General features: G+C 45.0%; 1 protein-coding gene across 16 annotated transcripts in view; it reads left to right on the top strand.

Moving 5' to 3' along the window:
* ANKRD6 (ankyrin repeat domain 6) overlaps positions 1-12,948 on the top strand; it is a 117,302-nt gene that overhangs the window by 94,372 nt on the left and 9,982 nt on the right. For 12 of the 16 annotated variants that reach the window (XM_074581146.1, XM_074581147.1, XM_074581156.1 and 9 more), the window contains 6 exons: positions 4,712-4,810; positions 5,469-5,567; positions 9,034-9,132; positions 10,189-10,287; positions 11,980-12,078; positions 12,702-12,779. In XM_074581146.1, coding sequence (XP_074437247.1) covers positions 4,712-4,810; positions 5,469-5,567; positions 9,034-9,132; positions 10,189-10,287; positions 11,980-12,078; positions 12,702-12,779 — 573 coding nt within the window. The remainder of the gene's footprint in view (positions 1-4,711; positions 4,811-5,468; positions 5,568-9,033; positions 9,133-10,188; positions 10,288-11,979; positions 12,079-12,701; positions 12,780-12,948) is intronic. The other 4 variants (XM_074581158.1, XM_074581157.1, XM_074581154.1 and 1 more) reach the window with 1 other exon arrangement.

Here is a 12,948-nt window from a genome sequence, read left to right as displayed (position 1 = left end):
ATGTATTTAAAAACTAGGGTAAACCAAATCTTGTTAAATTTGGGCAGTAGGGTCTATAGTAGAGACTCCAGTAGCCCAGGAGAGCTGGCAGAAGTTCTAATACCTGCGTGAAGCCCATTTGTAAGTTGCTTGTGTTGTTCCCTTTCCCTTGGGGTGGACTTCAGATGTAAAATAGTTGACTGTCTTGTTCTAGGTGCCTGGTTCCAGTGGTTGCATCCACTGCTTTAAGTTAGTCAGCAAATGAAGAAACTTGAGGAGGTAATTGCAAACACCAGGACACTGAGCAAGTACCACTGGCCTAGCCAACACAGAAGTGCCAAAGGAAAGATGTAATGCCAAAAATCCATGGAGAAGGCCAAGATTTGTGTATCTGCCTTTCTTCAGGACGCTCAGCCTGTAACCCTCTCCTGAAAGCAGATGTTTAAGCTCTCTGTAAAAGAGCATGGCTTTGCCCTTTGGAAACGTACCTGCTGATAGTCCTGTTATACACAGAGCCCTCAGGATGTGCAGACCCGCGTTGGCTGCACGAGCGGATGCAGGCTCCTATCCCAGTCTCTCACCAGCATCTCCGTCTCTCTAGCCCGGTGAATAACAAGGTTTTTCTTAAAAGTGGAGCACTTTCAACACACCAGTGCTCTCGTGACAAGACAAGCCAGGCGAGTACCGTAGCCTCTGCTGTTGCAGAAGAGCCAGCGGCCACCTCTTTCACTGGCCTCGTTTCAAAAGGTGGTGGGCATACCCGCAACTTGTGTGGAGCTTCTTCCAGCCAGTGTGTGAGAGAGGAGGGTAAATGGCTGTGTCAGGGGCTGTGCTAGCACTGGGTGTGTGCTACACAATGACCTCCTCGGTGCCACCATGACTGCAGTGCTGCATGGCAGCGTGCGAGCCGAGATCTTCACTGAAAGGGTTGTCAAGCGCTGGAACAGGCTGCCCAGGGAAAGGGTTGAGTCGCCAACATTGGAGGTATTTAAAAGACGTGTAGGTGTAGTGCTGGGGGACATGGTTTAGTGGTGGACTTGGCAGTGTTAGGTTAACGGTTGGACTTGATGATCTTAAAGGTCTCTTCCAACCAAAATGATTCTGTGATCCTCTGTCTGGGGCACTGAAGTGGAAACAACTGAGTTTAAGTTGCTTTTGGGGCTAGGCAGCAGGTGAGGAGTGGGATTTAAGACACACCGTTGTAGGCTTTAAGTGCCTTACTTTTACCAAGCATCACTTAAGCACCCAAGTGTCTTTTTGGCTTTGGGCCCACGTCTGTATTTAGGCAGACTGTTGTTTCTTTCAAGGTCACATTTGCGTGACACAGCACTAGAGTTATCTCTCTTCATTGCTACTGATCTGCGGTCTGTTCCTCAGACATAAATCACTTACAAATAGGATCATAAATTGTGCCCAACATAATAGTCTGGGCAGTTAGTACACGTTTACCAGTGTAATTGCCCTCTGAGCTTCTGAACAGCCCCCTAATGCCTTGGTAAAGGCAGAACTCTGATGAGTGCTTTCAGAGACAGCTATTTTAGCAATTAATAAAAAGATACATAAGCCGGTGATTACACGGTCTGAAAATTTATGCTGTGAAAAAAATATAACTCATCTGTTTTCCCTGACTTGGTAAGAGGCAAGGTCGGGGTTTGCTCCTCTGCTGATGGGGAGGCGAGATCAGTTGGAAACACAGCGATGCGTACTGTGTTATTTATAGGTGGGCTACGCCGTCTGTGGCTCAGTGACTCACGCGCAGAGGCCGTCGCAATCTGGTGGTTCAGCTTCCACAGCACCTCAAGCAGTTTAAGGTTACCGTGTGCGCTGAGATCCAAGGGTACAGTCGACCAGGTCCTGCCCAGCTGACTTGAGGGACCTGGGGGTGGTAGGGACCTTCACCAGGACATTGATACCTGCCACCTCTTCACTGGGAGGTGCCTCAGTCCAGGTGGGGCAGGGTTTGAGATATCCTTTGACACTCTCTGTTACATGGATGAAGTATTTATTTTCCTGGTCAGGGTGCTGGTTGGACTTTACTCGTAGATGCTTGGCCCTCCCCGTGCTTGTGTAGTGAAGATGTCAGCACCAAAGCCCACATCTTGGGCAGGAGGCAGCTGAGCCTGCCATGTGCAGGCCTTGTGTCCCTTCACCTACCTGGGCTTCCATTTGGGGGACCAGAATATAGTGTGGGACGAAGCCCGGGCATGGCCGAAGCTGTGCCAGTGCCATTCTGCAGCCCCAGTGAATGGCCTCCCAGCACATGGGCTGGGCTCCCCAAGGGAGACCTGCTCCTGCAGTAGGGAGGTGTGCTTCCCACGTTCCAAATACGTCGGGTTTTTTAATTTAACTGAGATGCCATTAGAAATAGCTGTCATATCGACAAACCCCAAAAAGCTGAATGGCCCTTGACCTCACTGCAATTACTGTGATGGGGTTGGGCTAATGACAAGAACAGCCTTGATTTAAACTGGGCCAGCAAGAAGATCCTTAATTACAAACTAAATCCAATACAACCCATTCCTGCCTCTAGTTTGGTCTTCTCCACGATCAATTTTCTAGACTGTAAAGAAGTAGGAACCAACCATTCCTTGTTCAAGTTCCATCCATCGGAATGGCAGATGTCATCTTGTTTTAGTCTTTATTATAATATCTTTTGTAGTTTTGCTGGTGCAGCAATACCAGTTGGCAGGGACAGGTTGACAGATTACTTTGCACTTCATGGTAGTTAGACACAATGACCGTTGCACTCTCCACATTACCCATTGGTGCAGTAGCAGTAGCGGTGCCACTCATCGCTACCATGTGTTGTCAAAAAAAGGTGTTGAGTTCTTCCCCAGCTTGTCATCAGTACTAGTTACTGGAAACTATCTGACACTTGCATTTATGAGATGGTATAATTTGGACATTTTCCATAACATTTTAGTTATCTTTAAATTTGGAAGAAATGCACAAGTTCAGAGAACTTGCAGTGCTGTCAGTTTTCCAATACTTTGTGTTTTTCTGAAAGTCACAGTTCCTGGAACCATTACTGTCTTTGTTCAAAATCTCTCAAAATCTCTTACATTTCCAGTCTTAGCAGGGACAGGAACAAAAGTAGGAGTATGTAACCTCTAGAGACAAAACATAGCTAGCAAATTTTAAAAAAGCCTTCAGCACAATTTTTTAAAATCAGCTTCATGATTATGAGACAATTTAATGATTTACTGGTGGTGGGAATTGGCACTACAGGGATTACTGCAAGGTTCTGGTTGGCAATGCTCATTTTTCTCATCTGGATTAATAACTATTTTGGTGTCATTAGCACAAAAGAACCCCACCAAGAGCAATTTTTAAGTCAGTGGCTAATTGCCTTTGAGAACAAATTATTCAAATTATCCACTTATCTAAAGACTTGTAGGCTGTAGGACAGAAAATACAGAAATTCCTCTAGTTTTAGTATTTAATATAATGTGGTATTATCTGATAAAGATTTTTAGCAGAGGAATTTTGTATCTATTTAGGACAAGCTTCCTGCAAGCTTTTTTTCCTCAAGACACACTGCATATCTCTGCCTTCCATGTGTTTTTGGTGACTGTTCTCTAGATAAGCAGAAGTGGATTGGATTCCCACTCTGTTTATTCATCCCCCAAAAAGGCTGTGCCCAGCTTTGAAGCTACTCTTTGTGCCTGGACTCAGGCTGTGCTTCAGCATTACAGGTTCAAAGCAACTTCAAAGGAAAGCCAAGACCGGTTGTTGTGGCAGCAGTGGAGTTGCCGCAGCTCATTTTCCCATCGATCGGTGTCTTACATCCCTACACGCCGCTGTGTAAATCCTCCTGTTCCCCCTCTTTTATCACAGTCACACCAACAGGCATGTAAAAATATACAGATGGGCACAGCCAGCAGTTTGCATTTCCCTAGTCTTCAGTTTCTGGAAGTTTCTGGAAGTTTTGTAGAAGATTAATCTTGGGCTCCCTAGCTCAGCAAATGAGTTCGACAGTTGTTAGAGGGGAGATGAATGGGCAGTCGGACAAGATGACCGCATCAGCATCATTTCTTTTGGAAACTTGGCCATAAAGGAGATAAACTGATGCAAGAAATTTGCTTGTTGCTGCTACGTGGCAGGTCAATGAGAAATGAAAGTCTTTTGGACTTCAAGATTGCTCAGTTGCTTGAAGGAAATAAATCGATGGTCATGCAGTTGTGGTCCTCATCGTAAGATTGCCTCCACTCTTAGCACTAATTGGTAAATTCATCAGAGGTGCTGAAGAGGCTGATCTCATCTCATGCTCCTTATCCTAAGCAGGGCTGATAGAGCAATCGCAGCCAAAACAGGAGAGCCTCACCCAGTTAGTGTAAGTACTGGAAGATCCTTATGATGAATTACGACAGCCTGTAATTCCCTTTAGTTCCCTACGGCTACTGTTGGTTATTAGACACATAGTGACAAATGTGTTAGATTCACTGCCTTCTAGTACTACCATATTTTTAGAACGCTTCAGCGCTGTATATGGGGTTGTGATGACTTGCAAACTTCTGTGAACAGTTGCTTTGTTGCTCTCTGGTACTTTCAAGAACTTACTTAATCTTGGAAACTTTAATGATAGTTGTTTATGGGGACTGTTTGCAAAAGCAGCTTGGATTTAACAGTACATGTGTTGAAGATGCGGCCCCTGTGTGCGCGTGGTAGGCACTTGCACTGAGTCAAAATGAGGTGGAAATGGTACCAATTACAGATTTGCTTCTTTTTGCAGGGCGATCAGACAGCGTTGCACCGGGCTGCTGTCGTAGGGAACACCGATGTTATAGCAACTCTGATTCAAGAGGGCTGTGCTTTGGACAGACAAGACAAGGTAACAGGCAAAAGCAAACTCCTGTGGGATGGTAGCCTTGCCAGCTAGTAATATTAGGATCTCAGAAAGTTGTGATTTATACTCCTGGGTAAGTATCTGATGCTTTGAAAGTAATTGGAACAGTTACATTGGAAAAAAAGTGGTACGATCTCTTTAATATAAATTACTGATTTAGTTATTTTTTTATGTCAGGCTGATAGTTTTTGATAAGAGTCTGGTCTCGGCTCATTAAGGGAGGAGTTAAAGAAACATACAACCATACTATGCCCTACGCAAACCACTACACGGTTTCCCTTGATTATCCCTGAAACTGAGAATCCCAGGCTGAACATTTAGTTTGGAAGTAAACGTAACTATTTCCAAGATCCAAACAAAAGCTTGAGTGCTTTGCTTGCTAGGAGATGTGGGAAGAAGTAAAAGATAGAAAGAGTAGATAGGAAAAAGTACGTAAGGTGTCAGTGGAAGTTATTTCGTGTTTTAATCTAATGTATATCTGCCTCTGGTAAAAATAAAGCAGAAAATTAGCTAGTAGGAAAGGAAAATGTTTTATTTTTTAAGTGAGCAGCTGGAGCGTGCAGCTGCTGCGTTCTGAAGGCAGTGTTACTCTGTGTGTGGACACGGCGCACTAACCTTCTCCTCTTGTGTGTGTGCTCTTCAGGATGGGAACACCGCTCTTCATGAAGCTTGTTGGCACGGATTCAGTCAGTCCGCCAAAGTGCTCGTCAAAGCAGGAGCCAACGTTCTTGCCAAGAACAAGGTGAGACCCGTGCAGGAGGAGCTTTCGGTTCTGGTGTGAGGTGGCTGATTCGTAGCACTGGAGATTTCTGGCCGTGGCATTTCTCAGCAGGTCAGGGACCTGATTTTTTTTTTTCCCCTTTTTTTGCCTTTTTTATGCCTGGATGGTTCCTCCGCAGGCACTAGGAAATTCATATTTTGACAGCTGACGCAGGAGGAACTCAATAGCATGTTGAATGATACACTAATTATGGTTGACGAAAACTGCAATTCCTGTGGAAATCTCTGCGGTGCTCTGATTTATACTGAGTAGATTCATTCTGATTGGTGTGATTTAAAATGAAAATGAATTATGCTAATAGGAAAATGGCATTCAAAATAATTTTTTTTTTTTTTTTCAGAAATTAAATAGCCAAGTGGATGTAAGCCACAGAGGGGAAAAAAGAGTGTGTCTTTTGTTAGAAAGTTCTTCCTAACACGAGTGTAGGCCCTTACCAAAATCTTGTAATGAACCTGGATTATCTTCCTTCTTGTATTTGTAATACCTCGAGAGCAGTTTAGAGGAAAGAATAACAAAGCAAAGGGGTTTAGTTCCACTCTAATTGTAATGTCTGTGGGAGACTTATCTTCATTTCGCTAATTCAAAAGTTAATGAAATAGTCTAGGAAGTGGCAGTAGCATTCTGTGGTGTGAGCTGAGTTAGGGTTTGGACCGCTGTGCCGATGGGTCGGTTAGATCGTGCGGTTGGCACCGTGTCCTTCTGAGCGTTTTCTGGGAAATGTATCTCTGAAGTGACAACTGAAAGGGGCTAGCGAAGGAAGGGAGACAGGTGGCCAAAGTCCAAGATTTTGAGTGAAAAGGCACGTTGCCTGGGTGTAGTGTTTCTGTATGTGTGCATGTATATATGCATATATACCACATATATATGTTTGTACAATTGCGGTCACTTTGTGGTCTGTAATTAGATCATCTTTGATATTATTTTATGTGTACTCCTTTTATATTGTTCCAACTTCCAGCTTTTATTTTCTGTACTTATTTTTGCTGAAATGTTCACCTAGATTTGTATCAGAGGCACTTCAGACAGCTCCCCATGCTTGACTTTAGAGTCTTGTGAACCATTGTACTCCTGTTCCTGGATACGCTTGTCTATGCGTATGGGTATACTTCTGTACAAAGGTGTGGACTTAAGATGCAAGTCAGGTTATCCTGCACGCATGGATGCCTCAGGATATTAGAAGATATAGCTTACAAGACATCCTATGTCAACTGGAGACAGTCTCTCCTGGAAAGCATGTGCACAGAATAGCTCAGCAGGGTTGATGTCTGAAATATGACTGGCAGACTTTAATAGCGCGTGAGCAGCTCCTGCGCTGGACTTTGATGTCTTACCCACACAATCCTCTCCCTTTGCATTTCACTGTTTGGGTGTTTTTTAACCGACAGGATCTTTTCTCAGGAGCCACAGAAAAATGCAGGAATTGTGCATGTTTGCATGCATGCACGTGCTTTTACCCCTTTTGATTTCAAGAAAAAATGAAGAGTTTAATTCTACTTAATCTCAAAATGGTTTCTCTGGTCTCTCAACTTTTCATGTTACTGATGACAAGGCATAATCTTTCTGACAGCTTTTCTGGCAGCCAGAGCTGAGTGCCATGTGCAGGAGCACCCTACGGGCTGTTGACTTTACACCTGGGCATCGTGTGATTTTGTCTGGGTGAGACAGATTAGGGGCTGCTGGATTTGCCAAACCCTGCTAAGCAGCGGAAGACGGGAGGGATTTGACTCTATTTTCTAGAACTCCTGGTCAGCATCTCCTGGGACTGCGTGGGGGATGCTTGTATGGATGCACTTCTCGCAGCACAGCACAGTATATAAAAGAGCATTGCAACTGAAGACAGCTTCTATATTAAGTAAAATGCAGAGGACAGGACACCTGGGATTTCAAAGGCAAGTCAGGCAGGCATTTGAGGAATGGGACAACACATGCGAATACGGCTACCTGGGTAGCTGTATTCCTCCTGTGCAGCAAACACCCTGGAGATGCATATTTTCAGTCAAGTTGGTGTAATAAAAAACTCTGCTGCTGTGATAGGTCATCCCGTGAGATCAGTTGTAGCCTTCTTTTTGGATCCCCCATCAGTCTGTACATTTCGGTGAAGATTCAGTAGACCAGTGAAGACCCCCAGATGGGTACAACTCGGACCCGCTCTCCCTCTCACAGAAGCTGGTGAGACATTTGTCACCCTGTGGGACGCGAGCCAGATGCTCTGTGAGCCTTGACCCCAGGCACCAGCACTGTGACTTCTCCCAGCACTGAGGTCCTCGCCCATCACAGGACCTCTCTGCCTTCCCGCCAGGCCCGACCTCCCAAACAGCAAATGATGAAGATATTGCAGAGGCTTTTCAGAGATAAACCCAGCAGGGAAAAAATTGACACTTAAATGCAATTTAGCCGAGAAAGAAAATGCTCATGTCTGCCACAGCTTAGAGGCTACATTCAGGCCTGAAATAGTCTGTAAGGTGGAACTGAAGTCCTAAGACCACATCGAAGAGTTGGTCTTTTGTAATTCAAACCCTGCAGCTTTGATCTATGTCTTGAAAGCATGGGGGACAAATGAAAGGACACAGTCAAGGTGAACAGGCAGCCTAGTAAGCATGGGAAACCTTTTTAGCTGAGCTGATTTCATTTCTAGCTTCCAGGAGCCAAAGACCCCAAACATTTTCAGGCCAACGAAAGCCGAATGCTGTCAGAAAAACTTGTCAGACCAATGTTAGAAAGACAAGCAATCTCTTTTTTGATTTCTGTCCGTAAAAACTGCATGTTTGCTTCTTTCAGAAACCTTAGCATGGGATTCTCTGGGGTTTGGGTGACTTTTTTTTCCCCTTCTCATCTTGGCCAGTGTGCTTTCTGAACATTGGAGCTTCCTGATAGCCTAAAATCTGCATCCAGCCCTGTGAGAGCACCTACAGACCCAGCCAGACTGGGAGCTGGTTTATGTTATGATCATAAAGAAACAGATCGTTGTGACCCTTGTCTGCCCAACACCCCGCAGCAGTCGCAGCCGGCTTTGCTTGGGGTCAGAGATGCCGTGCCATGGCAGCGTGTTTCTTTGTGTGTGTGTGCATGGGGGAAACCCAAAACAGAAGAATTATATTTCTTTAAATGAAATACTTCCTAATGCTGTTTGATATTAATGAACCGGAGAGTTTGTAGAGTCTTTGCTTCCTGCAAACAGACTTGACCAATGCAGATATCGTTAGACTGTCCGATTTCTGCCTTTGCTATATCCCAGATAAATCATTTCCGGGATGAAGAGGGTATTTCAGTCTTCAGGTTCATTCAGCTCATATCTTTGGGAAACTAACAGTGACAGTTTCCCACCCCTGGGTGGATCTTCTTGTGGGAAGACCTTTGAGGTTTTATTTTTTAATGCTCATGTCCCATTTCTAAATACGACTTTTATATTTTCCTGTATTTCTCTAAGGCAGGTAACACACCTCTTCACCTGGCTTGCCAGAATAGCCATTCCCAGAGTACTCGTGTTTTGCTACTTGGAGGATCTCGAGCAGACCTCAAAAATAACGTGAGTTTTGAAAATGAAGTGGTCATTTTTGTTTGCCTTTGTTTTAGTTATATTGCTTTCACTCCTAGAAACACTCAGAAATGCTTTAAGCTGTGATTTTATTATAAATGCTACTGATAAAAACACGAACGAACCATTGTATACATCACGTATAGGAATGCTTTTGATAGGACTGAGCGATGCACTACTTGTTCCTGTCTCTTGAGTGGGGATGGAGGGAGCCAAAGGGGGTTTTGTTGTTGCACTGACCGAGGCAGCTCGTCCTTTGCTGCTTTTTGTGGCCCTAATGGCCTCACCCAGATACTGTCGTGCAATTCTGCAAAAGCGCTCCTCTCTCAAAAAGATGGAAATCTTACAGGGATTTTGTGCCAGAGCAAGGAAAGCTTTCAGACCTGCCCTCACTGAGACAGGTAATACGTACTGTATGTCAGTCTTTCAAATGAGGTAGATTCAAGGTGACTTCAATTTCAGGCAGCTTTCCTCCTATTTTATAATGATTCTGGCATGACAAAGGAAAAAAAAAATGTACAAAAGGAAGCCAGATGGTTTTTTTCCTGCTCGATAACAAGGTGGGCAGAGGCACACAGAAATGGAAACCTGTGGGGCTGTGCTCCCAGCTCCCAGTCCCAGCTGCGTGTGTGCCACCCCTCATGGGGACGCTGCTCTGGCCACCACTCCTCATGTTTTCTTCATTCTGTGCGACACCGAGTTGAGTTGCCCAGTCACATTGGTTTGTGGTTCAGAAGAACAGAGTTAATGACAAAATGTAAATCAGGTTTTGTAGTGCAGTAAACCAGCATTTTTATAATTCCAGTATTTCCCATCAGTGGTTAAATAATTCATACCCCCACCTTGCCTAACCCCAGCTCTTGCTAAAGCTTCCCACTCGTGCTAGTAGATTTTATACCGCAGAGAAGACAGCATTGCTGTTCAGTGAAGGTGTGTGAAATTTACTGCTCTTTTTGCTTTAATAGGATTATTTCATCCCTGAGCACCATGACAAGTGCAAGCTTTCTTACTGCGATTACATGCTCAGAGCTTTGTTTCTGTTTGCAGGCAGGAGATACCTGTCTGCATGTGGCTGCTCGTTATAATCACTTGCCCATCGTTAGGGTGCTGCTCAGTGCTTTCTGTTCTGTCCATGAAAAGAACCAGGTCAGTGCATGAACCTCATTGCGACTCTGCGCCCTTTGCATACGGATAGTTGTTGGGAAGAGGGATTCCTACCCAAGGAATCCTGCCTCACTCTGTGTTTCACTGTACCACCAAGTGCCTGAGCTTTTAAGAATAGCCTTAAAGTAATGGCATTATCAGTGGTTTATTATTTTGCCATCGCATTTGCATCATTTCTTTAAACCATTGCCTATTTATGAGGTTCTGCAGTTGTGCGTTGGTGTAGAAAGGGGCTTTGGGACAGGGGTAGTCGTGTAGGAGTAGAAGTTGGCGTTGGCGCTTCTGAGTCCTTCCCAGTTCTGTGCAGAATGGGACTGGGCAAGAGACTCGGTCATTTCATGGGGGCCCGTTTTCTCCTCTGTAACTAGGATTTAATGATCCTGTGGCCGTTACAGAGACATTGTAAAGCAGAACTCACTAATGTTCAGATGCTACAAAAGCGCGGATTCCTCTGGAATACTTTTCTTTGCTGCGTTTTGCAGTAGGGGGAATTAAGAGGACATAAAAGTGAAGAAAAAGTATGCTTTAAATTCCAAGTAATGATCAGTCTAACCTTGGATTAATCATCCATAGTTGTTTTATAGAGAAGTAATTGATTGCTGTATTTATAGCATAGCCTAATTGGGTTGGTAGAAGGGAATGGATTTAGTACATTGAAATGTGTTAAATCTGCTAAAGAAACAGATTATGTGGTGCTTAACCACATTGTCTCGTGTTCCGGGGAAATTTTCCGTGTGGAGTTGAAGATCACAAAGATGTTTTCTGATCTGTATGTTTAATGTTGTTTCTTAGATATGAGATACTACAGCAAACAAAATGGGTTTCAGCATGTTAAATTTACTATGTAATTTTATTTGGAAATGAGTTTTTTAACTTGCAAAATGAGCTACTGCATATTAAGATTAACTGGTGTGAACCTGGCATACAGAGACACCCCTTGCCTTCATTCCCCAGCACTCCCCGAAGTTGTTGCGTAGCTGCACACACAGTGACTTTATTTATGAGCATGGCTCATCCGAGTTAGCAACAAGCAATAGATTTCCACTAGTCTTGGGGAGACCTAATTTTCTGAAGGCAAAACACAAGGCAAAGGGGACAGGAGGGCATTATATGCACGTGTCCCGTCTCCTTTGAACAGCTGCTGGCTCTGTTACCGGTGCCCCAATCTGATCACAGCCGTTTTCACCTCGCTGCACCGGCACACGGGCAGGGCGATACGTTAGTGCTGGCCCCGGGTCGCCTCCTGGCTTTGGTCCAAAACCTGTTTTTCCTGAGGAATCTCACGAAGAGAACACCAGCCATCCCGCTGCTGGTACTTACCCGATTATTTTTGAGTAATGTGATACACGACCACCTGCGCACCAAATAATCAAACCGGAAAAAAAAGGAGCAGCTTATGGTGGGAAAACCGGTTCTGCCCTCAGATGTCATATCCGTTTGCTGGGCTGTCTCCAAGCTGCGTTGCGGGTCACTCGCTTTAGTTAGCTCCTTGCCCCCTCCTGTCCCCTTCCTCCCAACTCTGCTTTTTTTATTGAGCAGGCTTTATTTAAGCTCGGTTGTTGTGTCAGTAAGCGTAGGTCTGACCTCTGAGCATCTTTTAGGAAGGTGTGATTTCTGCAGGGTGAGACTCAAGGGCGTGTGTTACACGGCTGCTTTCTGCTTTGTAACTTGCAGGCAGGAGATACTGCGCTCCATGTAGCTGCTGCTCTAAATCACAGGAAGGTGGTTAAGCTGTTGCTGGAGGCAGGGGCTGATGCATCCGTTGTCAACAATGTAAGTAGGATGTGGAGTTCCTTTGGTATTTTGTATTAGAATCACAGAATGGGTTGGGTTGGAAGGGACCTTGAAGACCATCTAGTTCCAACCCCCCTGCCATGGGCAGGGACACCTCCCACTAGACCAGGTTGCTCAAAGCCCCATCCAGCCTGGCCTTGAACACTTCCAGGGATGGGGCATCCACAGCTTCTCTGGGCAACCTGTGCCAGTGTCTCACCACCCTCACAGTAAAGAATTTCTTCCTAATATCTAATCTGAATCTCCCCTCTTTCAGTTTAAAACCATTACCCCTTGTCCTATCGCTGCACTCCCTGATAAGCAGTCCTTCCCCATCTCTCCTGCAGGCCCCCTTTAGGTACTGGAAGGCCGCTATAAGGTCTCCCTGGAGCCTTCTCTTCTCCAGGCCGAACAACCCCACTGCTGTCTTAATGCAGACTCTCTTCAACACTCTCTCTAGTTTTGGTAGAAAATATTGGGTGTTAGGGTTGAATTAAATCTGGGTAAATGAAAGTAGTCACTATGCTCTTGTGCACAGAGCACGTTCTAACCTCAGGTGAAGAAATTTCACATTTCCAGCAGCTGGTGTTTTGAAGGAAATGCCATTTTCTTTTTCCTCTCAGGCAGGTCAGACCCCTCTAGAGGTTGCCAGACAGCACAATAACCCTGAGGTTGCGCTCCTCCTCACTAAAGCATCACAGGTACGGTACACATCTCTCCCCAGCACACACGTACACGTGGAGCTGAGGCCAGTTAACCCAGAGGGGCCACATCCCCTCGTCCTTAACCTTCTGCTGTGAAAGGTGCCTACGTTTCTGCTGGCCTTGTGTTCTGGCCTTGTGTGCTGGCCTCAGGTCTATTGACATTGAG

Source organism: Larus michahellis, chromosome 3 (assembly GCF_964199755.1).
Source record: "Larus michahellis chromosome 3, bLarMic1.1, whole genome shotgun sequence".
Taxonomy (NCBI): domain Eukaryota; kingdom Metazoa; phylum Chordata; class Aves; order Charadriiformes; family Laridae; genus Larus; species Larus michahellis.
Note: the sequence above shows the minus strand (reverse complement) of the source record. Positions and strands in the feature narration are given on the sequence as shown.